Below are 14,167 nucleotides of genomic sequence, written 5' to 3'. Positions count from 1 at the left end.
TCAAAGCAAAAATCACAAGAGGTACGCAGAATGCATTGAATAACAATTCTATGAAAAAGGACACTCTGAACCTTATAAAAACATTCTTCTAGACAATGTTGAGCCAGATGGTTTGACTTGGCATAAGACATTCTTCCTATGTTCCTAATTGAGAATGCACCCTAGTATTCACCCCCATAATCCTCTGCAATGAGGAAGAGGTTCTCAGAAGACAAAACATTTGTGGATGTTTGATGAAACGCTGCTTTAAAAGAATCTAATGGATTTACATTTTAAAAAGAAGATACCAACCACGTGGTCCAACTCCTCCAAGGTTCTGCAGTTTAATAAAGCAGTCAAAAGGCTTTCTGAGAGTTTTCCTTCTTTCTTAAGCTTCTGGATCGAAGCATGAACTTTTTTCACAACAGTCCTAAGATTAAAAAGAAAAGGAGGTGAATGTCATACCAATTAATGCACATGTAGACACACCACTCCTAATTCTGCAGGCATTTCCTAGTGTGAAGAAAGAAATCTGCATGGACTATGCAACTGCAAAGGACATAGTCTTACATTTACATAATGTCCCACTTCATCGACAAAAAAGGGCAACTTCCCAAGCCAAGGAAATGTGTCTCAAACTGGAGTTAATTCATTCAGCTCCACCAAAACTTTGGAGTGGACTGTGGCATCTCAGACAAGTTCTGCAATTCACCCTAGACAAACTGGCAGCGGACAAGCCAGCTCCTTAGAGATTAATGCATTTCCTATATTATATCTCTCCCAACCTAAAGGCCTGTAGGAAGGCAATGTAACAGAACATCCTTCTAGGCAGCCTTTCTCAACCTGTGGGTCTCCAGATGTTGTTGGACTACAACTCCCATCACCCTTACCTAGCAAGGCCAGAGCTGAGGGATGATGGGAGTTGTAGTCCAACAACATCTGGAGAACCCACAGGTTGAGAACCACTGTTAGAGCATTGGGAAAGGGCCACAGCGCAGTGATAGAGCAACTGGTTTGCATGCAGAAGGTCTCAGGTTAGGTCTTCAGCATCTCCAGGAAAGGTTAGGAGAGACTCCTTCCTAAAACCCTGGAGAGCCTCTGTCAGTCAGTGTGGACAATACTGAGCTAGATGGCTGACAGCCTCCTACGTACCTTCTGCTCACCTGAAAACAAGTTCTAGGTTTAGGGGAAGCACATCCTTTCCTAGAAACCAATTCCCTTAGTAACATTTCTCAGACATTCATTTGTGTCACCTAGAAAACTTGGACAAAGTTTTTTCATTTTTTCTAAATTCATGATGATGATGATGAATCCAAAATGCAGCAGCTAGACTGGTGACCAGGAGTGGCCGCCAACCATATAACACCTGTCCTGAAAGACCTACATTGGCTCCCAGTACGTTTCCGAGCACAATTCAAAGTGCTGGTGCTGACCTTTAAAGCCATAAATGGCCTCAGCCCAGTATACCTGAATGAGCATCTCCACCCCCATTGCTCAGCTGAGGTCCAGCACCGAGGGCCTTTTGGCGGTTCCCTCACTGAGAGAAGTGAGATTACAGGGAACCAGGCAGAGGGCCTTCTCGGTAGTGGCGCCTGCCCTGTGGAATGCCCTCCCATCATATGTTAAGGAAATAAACAACTATCTGACTTTTAGAAGACATCTGAAGGCAGCCCTGTTTAGGGAAGTTTTTAATGTTTGATGTTTTATCATGATTTTAATATTCTTTTGGGAGCCGCCCACAGTGGCTGGGGAAACCCAGCCAGATGGGCAGGGTATAAATAATAAATTATTATTATTATTGTTATACGCATTTAAATACTCTAAACAACTCGGGTTCAAAATATCTGAAAGGCCTTGTCCTTCTCTACAGGCCCTCTCAACAGAAGGGGCCTCTCAGTAATTCCAACACGCTTGTGGTGGGGGACAAGAGAGGATATTCTCTATGGTAGCCCATAAGTTGTGGAATTCCCGCCCCACAAAAGTGTGTTTGGTACCTTCACTATACAGCTTTCGGTGACCAAGGCCTACCCGATTCCTATGACTGCAATCTGTTTTGACTGTTTTTAATTTTAAACAGTTTCAACCTGCCCTGCCCTAGGACCTGCAAGTAAATGGCATGCCTTAATTTAAAACTTATTATTATTATTATTATTGACTTTTTATGTGTCCTCTGTCCCTTTCCACTGCCACCGCCCTCCACCCCATGGCATACTGTAGTTCTTCCAGCGTCTGCTGCACTTCACGCAATGCATCGGCCTCCATGTTGTTTATAAGCTCTTTCCGATACCGGGCAATGAAAGGAATAGTATTGTCGTCGTTGAAGAGGCGGATTATGTTCGCACACACCCATTCTTCAACGCCAGTCCTTTGCGACAAGACCTGAAACAGTAAATAAGAAGCCCAGCAAGTCAAATGGGATTCTCACAAAAGTAGGTTGTTGTTGTTGTAGTGTGGTACCTTGGTAGTCAAACGCCTTAGTTGTCGAACAAATCAGCTCCCGAACGTCGCAAAACCGGAAGTGAATGTTCCGGTTTGTGAACGTTTTTTGGAAGCCGAAGGTCCGACGCGGCTTCAGACTGGCTGCAGGAAGCTCCTGCAGCCAATCAGTAGACGTGCCTTGGTTTTTGAACCATTTCCAGAGTCAAACGGACTCCCAGAATGGATTAAATCCAAGAATCAAGGTATGAGTGTATAAGCTTGTGTAGCCCAGTACAGTGGTACCTCTAGTTACGAACTTAATTCGTTCCAGAGGTCCGTTCTTAACCTGAAACTGTTCTTAACTAGAGGCGTGCTTTCGCTAATGGGGCCTCTTGCTGCCGCTACGCCACCGGCACACGATTTCCGTTCTCATCCTGGGCAAAGTTCTCAGCTCGAGGTAAGTCTTCCCGGTTAGCGGAGTTTGCAACCTGAAGCGTTCGTAACCTGAGGTGTTTGTAACTTGAAGTACCACTGTACTGTGTGGGAGAGGGCAGGCTGGGGTGAGGCAACAGAAGCAAAAGAGCTGCTTCTCTTTTCTCCTGGCAGTGAAGAATAAACCTGGCAATCCCCCCAAAAATCTCAATCTCCAGCAGCCAAGGCCAGCTCACACAGGAGGCAAGGTGAGGCAATGTCCTCATGGCAGCAGGCTCCAGGCAGCTGGGAGGGCTGTCAGATCTGGCCTCTGGCAAGCACACCTCTTGCCACCTCCTGCCACACCCTCCCATCAGATGTCAAGGAAATAAACAGATGACTTTTAAAAGACATCTGAAGGCAGTTCTGTTTAGGGAAGTTCTTAATGTTTGATGTTCTTTATCATATTCTGTTGGGAGCCAGATGGACAGGGTATAAATAAATTAATATTTATTTATTTATTGTTTTTATTATTATTATTGAAGCCATGTTGATTTCTTGTTGTTTTTAAATTAAATACCTCAAAAATTACCTCAGAGTAGCTAATGCTTAAAAAGAAATGGGGACATAGGAAAGTGCCTTACAGTGGTACCTTGGGTTAAGTACTTAATTCGTTCCGGAGGTCCGTTCTTAACCTGAAACTGTTCTTAACCTGAAGCACCACTTTAGCTAACGGGGCCTCCTGCTGCCACCACGCCGCCAGAGCACGATTTCTGTTCTCATCCTGAAGCAAAGTTCTTAACCTGAAGCACTATTTCTGGGTTAGCGGAGTCTGTAACCTGAAGCGTATGTAACCCGAGGTGCCACTGTATATAGAGTCAGCTCATTGGGTCAATTCACCCCAGATGTGTCTACACTGAATGGCAGCATCTCTCCAAAGTTTCAGGCAGGGGACAATCCTGAGCCGTACCTGGAGATACCAGGATTCAACCCAGGATCTTCTGCATGCAAAGCAGGTGCTCTATCACTGAGCTACATCCATTCCCAATATAAAATACTGGGAATGAGAATTAACTGCCTATAAAACTGGTGTACTTCTTTTATGAATAAGCTTTAAAACCTGTAAACCAGAATGAAGGTGAACAAGATACACCGTTCTTTTTTAATTTTTCAGTATCTCCCTACCTGTGGAGCTTGTAACACCAAGTTCAATAGTTTGAAAAACAGAAACTTCCTATCCCACCCCCGCCATTCTGTTCACAAATATCTGAATGACCTCTTTTTGATATTCCCTCATGAAACCCAACACTAATTGTAACCTTCCTGCACCATTGCTTTCGCTCAGGGTAGGTTCTCATTAGAACAGGGGAAAGTATGCAATTTATTTTATAAAAATAAATAAAGGCTAATTTGCTTCCTGGAATACATCCAGCACTGCTATTATATACAGCAGAAACCAAATTTATGCCTTGATCCAGACCACAGGTTTTCTTTATGCTGCAACAGGTTTATGTGAGCTTTGTTATGAAAGGGAAAAGATCTCATACCTGCACAATGTCCCAGTTCATTTTATGGTCTTCGTCCAATCTGGCACTCGCCGCACATTTCAGAGGCTTTCCCTGAGGACATGTGGCTGATTTTGATTTTTTTAAAGGAGGCTCGTCGAATGTAAAATCTTCTTCCGACTCTTCCGACTTCACTTTTCGTTTCGTTGCGGTGGCACTTGTGGAGGGTCCTTCGGCGTTCTCCAGGCTGTGGGCTGGGCGCCCTTTCACGGGGAGCTTTTGGGCTGCAGATCTTGGCTTGACATCTTCCTCTTCCTTAGGCTGCAGCAGGTGAAACACACCTTCGTTCCCTCCAGGAGCAGCAATAGGCACCGATGTGTCCTGCCCAAGCCACCAAAAACACGTTTAGAATGCACGTTGATGAAAATAAGAGAAATTAAACGCACTGATATTGCACGGCTTAGTCACATGATGACACCAGTTTCAGCCTCGCTCCAAGTCATAAACGGATATGCTGGAAGCTGCTTTGGATGTACAACTGTAGGGCTCTGGCCATTCCATAAGCATAACCTCAGAACAAAAATGCATCACTAATAATAATAATTTATTATTTGTACCCCACCCAACTGGCTGAGTTTCCCCAGCCACTCTGGGCGGCTTCCGACAAAGATTAAAAATACATTAAAATGTCACACATTAAAAACTTCCCTGAACAGGACTGCCTTCAGATGTCTTCTAAATGTCAGGTAGTTGTTTATCTGTTTGACATCTGATGGGTGGGTGCCACTACCAAGAAGGCCCTCTGCCTGGTTCCCTGTAACTTTGCTTCTCGCAATGAGGGAACTGCCAGAAGGCCCTCGGCGCTGGACCTCAGTGTCCGGGCAGAACAATCGGGGTGGAGATGCTCCTTCAGGTATACTGGACCAAGGCCATTTAGGGCTTTAAAGGTCAACACAAACACTTTGAATTGTGCTCACTAAGTGAATGTAACTTTGTTATTAAGTTGTTTGAGTTTAAGTTTTGTGAGGTAAAGCTTTTGAACCATATTTTTAGACAGAATTATTTTTTATTCCAATACAAGACTCAGTTTTGTTCATCTACAGCACGCACGTCCAACTCCCAAGAGACTGCGATCTACTCCCAGTACAAAAAAATCTACCCATTGTCATTGGCAAGAACTTGTTTGGGGGAACTTTGCCTAATTATTGATCTTTCGGGGGGGGGGTGCAAAAAAAACACGCTTGCACAACACTCCACCACCCTCCCTCCTTCCCCCACTCTGCTACCATCGCAGGGAATACAAGCTTTCCCGGCGGGGGTGGCGGCTATGGAACCTAGCACCAGAGCGCACGGACATTCATTGCCCACTTTTTAAAATCCAACGATCGATCAGGAGCACCCCGGGGATCACTTTATTTAATCCCATGATCAACCTGGAGCACCACGGTAATCCATCTGTCGATCGCGGTCAACCGGTTGAACATGTCTGATATGGAGGCGCAAAATTAATAACTCCAAAACAATGGACACCAACTTGGGTGGACAAATTCAAGGAGAAGAGAGCTATTGATAGCTACTAACTGCAATGGCTCGGCTCGGCTGGAAGCAACAGGCCCTGCCTTGAGGGTTTCTCACAGGCTCTGGGAGCAAGATAATTGACTAGATGGGCCATTGGCCTGATCTAGCATGCTCTTATGTTCTTCATGTGTTCAGAGTCTTTCCCATTCTCTTCCATAAGTCATGGATTGTGAGGTCCGCGCGACATAAATTCATCTGATGCCCAGAAAAAAATGAAAGGTCAGATTCTGCTTGCATGAAGTTCTGTGTGCACACAGCAAAGGGTCTGCACAACTTTAGATTGTGGACTCAGGAGTCTTTTACCACTGCACTCCTGTACATCTTTACTCAGAAGGAAGCCCCATTGCATTCAGTGGGACTTTCTCCCAAATACATAAGTATACAGTTTATAGAGAAGTAAAATTCCCCCAGGCACCTGTGAAAAACCAAACTGGGTATGAGGTTCTCCAAGTGTAGACCCCTGCTTCCACAGAAATTTATTTTTACAAGGACACGGGTGGAGCTGCGGTCTAAACCACTGAGCCTCTTGCACTTGCCAATCAGAAGGTCGGTGGTTCAAATCTCCACAAGGGGTGAGCTCCTGTTGCTCTGTCCCAGCTCCTGCCAATCTAGCAGTTTGAAAGCATGCCAGTGCAAGTAGATAAATAGGTACCACTGTGGAGGGAAGGTAAATGGTGTTTCCGTGTGCTCTGTCATTCGTCACGGTCCTCTGTGCGTCAGAAGTGGTTTAGTCATGTTCGCCACATGACAAAAAAGCTGTCTGTGGACAAATACCAACTCCTTTGGCCTGAAGCGAGATGAGAACCCCATAGTAGCCCATGACTGGACTTAACCATCCAGGGGTCCTTTACCTTTACCACAATTGTTATACACTCTTTCCAATGCGTTGAAAAGTAAACTGCTTCCTAGATTCTATGACTTACCAATTCCTCTTTTACTGCCACCTTCTTGGTCCTTTTCCTAGGCACAGCTGGTTTCTTCTGGGCAACTACAGTGGGTTTTTTCGCTCTCGACACCTTTGTTTTGGGCGCACTGGCCTTCCTTGCGACTTTCTTTTTTGGCTCCCATTCCTCTTCATGCATTTCCTCTTCCGATTCTGAAGATCTAAATAAAGAAGGAACTGACTTTAGAGAAGCTATATGCGATTCTGTCGTGCTAAAGAAAGGGGGAGGAAAAAACAAATCTCAGTATTTGAAGCCAAGGGGCATGCAAGAGATCTCAGAGGCAAAATGGAGGGCAAGGATGGAGGTAAAAGCAACAAATTGCTGCTGCCTCTTTCTGAGAAGCAGGGTGCCCATCATGAGTAACTCAGGATCTTGAAATTGTAGTCCTATCTTTGTGTTAAATTCAGCTAGCCGACAGGTAAATAGGCAGAGGTGTGGCAGAGTGGCATGGCCTTTGCTGAGGTAGCATGTGCTCTGATTGGTGTGTGATTCTGAGGAACATTTTATGCTTGGTTGTACGTCTCTCTATGTACAAGGCGTGACCTAAGAAAGAAAAAAACCTTTCTGTTACATTTCCCTCAAAATGTACACAGCTTTTGTTCCATTTCCTCAGCAAACTGTTATCAAGATTTTTCTCTTTGGACTCCATCTGCGTTACTCAAGTGACTTTGCCAAAAGAGGAGACCTATACAAAGAGTGAGCAACCAAGCCAAACACTTGCTCACGCACCATATATTGTGGTCCACTAGGGCAGGGAGAAGCCCTCGACTCCACACAAACACACTTGGCATCATTATAGGTGTGGCCTACAGCAAAAACATTAACCCTAAGTTATCGGTGGTTACAAGCTGCTCACTACAGTCATACTTTTGCTTCAGGTTAACCTGGGTTGCGTCCCACAGCGACCCAGAAGTAACGGAAAGGGTTACTTCCGGGTTTTGCCGCTCACGCATGTGCAAGCACTCAAAATGACATCACACATATGCACAGAACTGGCGAATCGCGACCCGCGCACACGCAGACGTGGGTTGCATTCTGCTCGGGTTGCGAACGAGGCTCCAGAACGGATCCTGTTCGCAACCAGAGGGACCACTGTACTTCAATCAAGGATGTCCTGACACAGTGTCACTCCATGTCAGCCTAGCAGGGTGCGGCCATGGCTGACTGCAATGTGAAAGCGGTGGCGGCTGAATAGACCTCTGGTTTGGGGCATGCCGCTTTTGGTTTTGTCACCATGACCTCAATATTTAAAATGTTTAAAACTGTTATTAACTTGTATGTGTTTAAATCCGGGGTTCTTTGTGGGATGTGCCAGGGAAGAGGGGGAGCAGAGAGAGTGGGGAGGGAATCGCAGTGGTTCAGGGTAGGGGGGGAGGTATGGTGTGGGAGGTGGGGCAGGCCAGGTAAGGGGCACACAGCACAGGCAGTTGATGACTGTGGCCTGTGCCAGCCCTTTCTCCTACCTGGGGAATTGCGGTTGTCCTATCAGCCAACCCTCGGGTCTGCGGGTGCTGTTGCCAAATGCCAGGGCAGCTCGGAGTTAAGGGCTCTCCGTTTGCGGAATGCTCCCCCCGGGGAGGCTCGCCTGGCGCCTTCATTATACACCTTTAAGCGCCAGGCAAAAACATCCCTCTTCAAACAGGCCTTGGCCTGACTGGCATCCAATGCCCTTTAAATATGTTGCGGGAGGGGGGATTATTGGTTTGTTGTTGTTATTTTTATTATGTGTCTTGTGTTTTTTTTATATTGTAACTTTATGTTGTGAACCGCCTGACAAATTTAATAAATAATAAATAATCATCATTATATGGGAAATTTAAATTGGCAGTTAGCACACAGCTGCCCCACTGCTGCCACTAGGTGAGCCCAAATCCCAGAGCAAGCATTAACCCTAGTTTATTGTGTTGGACACCTGGAACACTAACAGCAGCGTGAGGAGGACCAGGCCTGACAGGAAATATTTACTGTGCAGTAGGCTAACTAATACCACTTTAGGAACACCATCAATTACTATATCCTCCAGTGCTGACCACTAGGTTCTCTTATTGGATCACATCAATGTGGCTAAGTTGACTTGCTTCATAATACAGCGGTACCTTGGGTTTTCAAACGTCTCTGTTGATGAACATTTCAGTTTATGAACGCCGTAAACCCAGAAGTAAATGCTTCGGTTTTCGAACACACCTCAGAAGTCGAACATGCCACATGGCTTCCGCTGTGTGCAAGATCCTGAGGCCCAGCTGTCGGCTGTTGAGTTTTCGGTTTTCGAACGTTTCAGAACTCAAACGGTCTACCAGCACGGATTACGTTCGAAAACTGAGGTAACTACTTAAATTCAGAATGCCCCAACCGCCAACCAATGGGTGGAGGTGTAATAAAGTTATTTTTAATACATGGTCAGTCCAAGTGAAATTTAGACTTATTTTTAAAATTTGTCATTTGTTCATGAGCTATTGTTATCCAAACCAAGATATACCATATTTTTCACTCTATAAGACACACTTTTCCCCTCCTAAAAAGTAAGGGGAAATGTGTGTGTGTCTTATGGAGCGAATGCAGACTCCATGGCTTGAGTGAAAGCAACGCGAAGCCTCCGGAGGGCAGCGGAAGCGGTCCCGCTGTGCTCCGGAGGCTTCGGGCAGCTATCCCTGAAGCCAGAAGAGCAAGAGGGGTCGGTGCGCACCAATCCCTCTTGCTCTCCTGGCTTTGCTTCACTGGAGAGGCGCTGCAAAGCATTCCCTCTCTGTGCAGCGCCCCTTCAGTGAAGCGGGAGGAGAAATGGAAGGGGCTCCGTTTCTCCTGCCACTTTGCTGAAGGGGTGCTGCACAGAGAGGGAGAGATTTTTTTCTTTTCTTGTTCTCCTCCTCTAAAACGAGGTGCATCTTATAGAGCGAAAAATACGGTAAACTTATTTTTAAAAATTCTGCCATTTGTTCAGATAAGCTGTTGGTATCCAAACTGCTAGCATCTGAAACAAAAAAAGTACAAGGTACAATCATCATTTTAGATGCAGCCAATTTATACAGTTTCAATTTATTCCAATGTATGATTCAGTTTCAATTTATTCCAATGTATTATATCCGTATGTATACCTTTTCAAACCATACTACAGTTAGACTGATGAAACTTGTTCCAATTATAATTAATTATAATTATAATTGGAATAATTATAATTATTATAATTTGGATTTTAAAAGTACTACACACAAATTTCAACTCACGATTTAAGGAAGGAAGGCAGCTCATCTTCTGGAATCCCTGGTTTTGGTGCTGTTCTAGTTCTTCTAGGCAAAGCTGACATCTGAAAGGTGAAATATCCAATATCAAAACACTGTTTCCCACTTCAATCAGTTGGGCAAATATAACGCTTTCAACTGTTTAACTGTGACTCTGGATACTGACAGCAGAATAGCAGGATATTAATAAATAATAATAATAATAATATTAATGTGTGATTCAGTATTCCAGATCAGGCCATAGGATCCTGCGTTCCTTCTCTCATCCTTTCCTTAGGAGCCCACTTTCTCCTTATGGGGATAAACCACAGTTAGCTGTTTACTTCAGCAATTTTAGGAAAATCATATCTCACCTTAAGAAGTCAAATTATACAACAGATATTTAGCTGGATCAACAGCCCCCTTTAAAAAATCTCTCTTGAGCTGAGCCAACAAACAAACCAGGAACTCTTCCACTAACCATAGTTTCCTGTTTCATCTAAACCAAGTAACTATGGCTAACAGGTTCAAAACAAGTAGGCTAGGACAGCAAATTTAACCCATGGCTTCATATCCCACATTGTTCTGAAGCCATAGCCATTTCTTGGCCACTTGTCACTGAGTTATACCAACCTGTGACAGCACAGGTTGGGCTAGTTCTGGATTTGAACAGAGCTTCATCATATGGTCATCTCTCTGTAGTTCACTTGGGTCCCTAGCAGGCAGGAAGCAGTTGGCCATTTTAGCCTCGCTGTTTGCATAAAGAAGCAAATATCCAGAATGCTAACAGTAATCTTATTCATATTGATTTACAAAGCCCTGAACAGCTTATGTCCAGGGTAGGTTGGGGATTGTCTGAACCCTTGTATCTCAGCTCAGTGACCGAGATCATCTGTAGGGGCATCACTGGTCGTTCCTCAAGTTGGTGTGGCTCATTTGTCAACCAGAAACCAAACCTTGAGTGTCATCGCCCCAGTCAATAGATTCGAACTTAAAAATGGAAAGCGTAATGCTGGTGGTCAACAAAAGAGGTTTAAAGACTCTCTCAAGGCAAATCTTAAAAAAAAAAATGTAGTATAGACACTAACAATTAGGAAACATTTGGCTGTGAAACACAGCCTTTACCAAAGGTGTCATGGGCTTTGAAGACACTCGAACTCAGGACGCAAGGGAGAAACGTGCTAGGAAGAAGGCACACTTGGCAAATTCACACCGTGATCAACTCCTGCCCGGGAACCAATGTCCCCACTGTGGAAGGACGTGTGGATCCAGAGTTGGCCTCCACAGTCACTTACAGATTCACTTTTAAAATCGTGTTTATGGAAGACAATCTTACTTGGCTACGAGTGATTGCCAAAGAAGAAGAAGAAGACATAGATTCAACAGGTGCCTGCTGAAAACGTTTCTACTCTACCGGGGCCTATGCAGGCAATTAAGAATACATCCGTCCACAACAGTTAATTGATGCCTGACTTTTTATATGGTTTTTACTGTACGGTTTTATCTACTTTTGTTGTAAACCACTTTGATAGCAGCATAAAAATATTTTTAAGGTTGTGCAAACAAGCTACAAGCAGCTGTAAGTGAAAACAGCACAAAAGAAAGCAGACGTGATTGAGAATCCCTAAAAATCCTCTCTATTTCTTTTGTTTATCAATTAAAACAAAGGCAGGCAGATGATTGGATGCAGCGCTTCCCTTCTTTTAAAAAACAGGAGTGCCAGGAGACTTTCCATGTCCATAGGGAGGAATGGGCAAATTTTTGAGGGGGGAACAATGGAGGAGAATAGACACCAAGCCTGGGGGAGTAGCATAAAGGTAAAGGTAACGGTTCCCCTGACCATTCGGTCCAGTCGCGGATGACTCTGGGGTTGCGGCGCTCATCTCGCTCTATAGGCCGAGGGAGCCGGTGTTTGTCTGCAGACAGTTTTTTCCGGGTCATGTGGCCAGCATGACTAAGCCGTTTCTGGCAAACCAGAGCAGCGCATGGAAACATTGTTTACCTTCCCGCTGGAGTGGTACCTATTTATCTACTTGCACTCTGACGTGCTTTTGAACTGCTAGGTGGGCAGGATGGCATTTTATGGTACAAATTACACATCTACTTCATGTAGGTGTTTTTCCAAAAGGAAAAAAAAAATCTTGGGAAATAATAAGGCTGATCTGAGATAGGTCAGGTCAAGCAGCTGTCAAAAGGGACCAGCAAAAAGTGCATTTTGCTGCCAAGTCTCAATGAGCCCACTGAGGACCTGCTGTGGTTACACAAGAGAATGCCACATCCGCACATGGACACTCATATTATGAATGAACAGCATTCTTTCCACGTGCTTTGGACCACAACTACGCTGGCAGAGGCAGATGGGAGTTGTAGTCCAAAGCACAGGGAGGGGAATCAGCTTGGCAAAGCCTGCTGCACAGAAATAAATTAAAGTTTGCCTCCATGGCATATGACATTTGAAAACAAATGTGATCAAGCCTTTTATGGTAAACTGATATGGGGGTTTTTGTTTTGTTTTTGAAGGAAGGCGACTCCGGTTGTCACTTGCCCTTGTATCATCACAAACTTGCAGCGATCCGACAGCCCTGGCGTTGCTTGGCTGCCTGCCTTCTTCCCCTCGCCCCGTTTTTATTTCAGAACCCCACACGTCTGAACGCAGCTCCCCGCAAGCTCCCGAGATCCCCGCATCCCTCCCGCTACACGCTCCTTGTTCTTCTCCTCTCCACACTCACCTTCCCGTAGCGGGTGTTTCCCGGCGGCGCCAAGAGCCGGCTGTTTTGTTGTTGAAGGCGACGCCTTCTCCTTGCGCCCCTCCAATCGCGGCTGCAGGCTCGGCGTTTGAAAGCGGCGCGCGGCGCCACCGGAGCCTGCGGGGGAAACCAGGCTCTCCAAGACCCGGCCAGGCGAGCGGCGAAGGGGAGGAGCAGGAAGTGATTGCCGCACGGCGCGACCAGGCCCCGGAACAGCCCCGGCTCCAATCAGGAAAGGGAGCTGAGCGCACTCCGGGTTACTTCGGGAGCCAAGGGAGGGCGAGGGAGGGAGTCGGGAAGGGGGATCTTCTTGTTCCCCAGCTCGCCCCTTGCCAAGAGAGAAACCCAGGAGCGTGCCTCTGGATCCATAGCGATCTAAGGATGAGGTCTTGCGCACGGCGCAATCCCGTGCGTAATTACGCGCGATTTGGCTCACTGGGAGTTTCTCGCTTTGTTTTTTATTTGATATTCCGCCTTTCACTCCGTTTAAGGAGTCTCAAAGCGGCTAACATTCTCCTTTCCCTTCCTCCCCCACAACAAACACTCTGTGAGGTGAGTGAGGCTGAGAGACTTCAGAGAAGTGGGACTGGCCCAAGGTCACCCAGCAGCTGCATGTGGAGGAGCAGGGACGCGAGCTTGGGTGGGGAAGCGAGGTGGGGCTCCGCTAGGTGTTGCTGGACCATAGCTGTCAACTTTTCCCTTTTCTTGCGAGGAATCCTATTCGGAATAAGGGAATTTCCCGTAAAAAAAGGGAAACGTTGACAGCTATGTGGCTGGACTGCAAGTCCCCTCACCTTCGGTCTGCATGGCTGGCGGTCAGGAAATGATGGGGGTTGTGGTCCAAGGACATTTGGGGGGCCAGAAGGTGCTTGTCCCGGGAAATGGGTTTAGCAGGGAGCACATCACACTTAGAATGTTGTTTAGTCCAGTGTTTCCCAACCTTGTGCCTCCAGCTGTTTTTGGACTACAATTCCCATCATCCCTTGCCACTGGTCTTGCTAGTCAGGGATGATGGGAGTTGTAGTTCAAAAACAGCTGGAGGCACAAGGTTGGGAAACACTGGTAGTCTTATCCGACTCTTCGTGACCCCATGGACCAGAGCACGCCAGGCACTCCTGTCTTCCACTGCCTTCCACTGCCTCCCACAGTTTGGTCAAACTCATGCTGGTAGCTTGTATCAAATTCCACAGTTTAACTGTGGATTGAGCTGCCCCCTCCCCCGCCCCATTTCAGTTAACACAGGAAGAGCTGGGCATGGACTTCCCCCTCTGCATTTTAAACCTTAACAGTGAAATCCTGTACAAATCTTCATCCCGTTTTGTTCAGTGGGGCCTAATCTATGGAAAGTGGATATAGAATTGCAGCCCAGT

General features: G+C 45.9%; 1 protein-coding gene across 1 annotated transcript in view; it reads right to left on the bottom strand.

The window, feature by feature from the left end:
* Positions 1-12,944, bottom strand: part of SRBD1 (S1 RNA binding domain 1) — a 181,959-nt gene extending 169,015 nt beyond the window's left edge. Inside the window, exons 1-6 of the mRNA XM_079968552.1 lie at positions 12,780-12,944; positions 10,057-10,136; positions 6,815-6,995; positions 4,356-4,694; positions 2,192-2,358; positions 292-409 (exon numbers count right to left, since the gene is read on the bottom strand). Of these exons, the coding sequence (XP_079824678.1) occupies positions 292-409; positions 2,192-2,358; positions 4,356-4,694; positions 6,815-6,995; positions 10,057-10,136 (885 nt within the window). The 5' untranslated portion in view covers positions 12,780-12,944. The remainder of the gene's footprint in view (positions 1-291; positions 410-2,191; positions 2,359-4,355; positions 4,695-6,814; positions 6,996-10,056; positions 10,137-12,779) is intronic.
* Between the last annotated feature and the right edge of the window lie 1,223 nt (positions 12,945-14,167).

This window comes from Podarcis cretensis (genome assembly GCF_951804945.1).
Source record: "Podarcis cretensis genome assembly, chromosome: 3".
NCBI lineage: Eukaryota > Metazoa > Chordata > Lepidosauria > Squamata > Lacertidae > Podarcis > Podarcis cretensis.
This window is presented reverse-complemented; position numbering and strand designations above follow the sequence as displayed.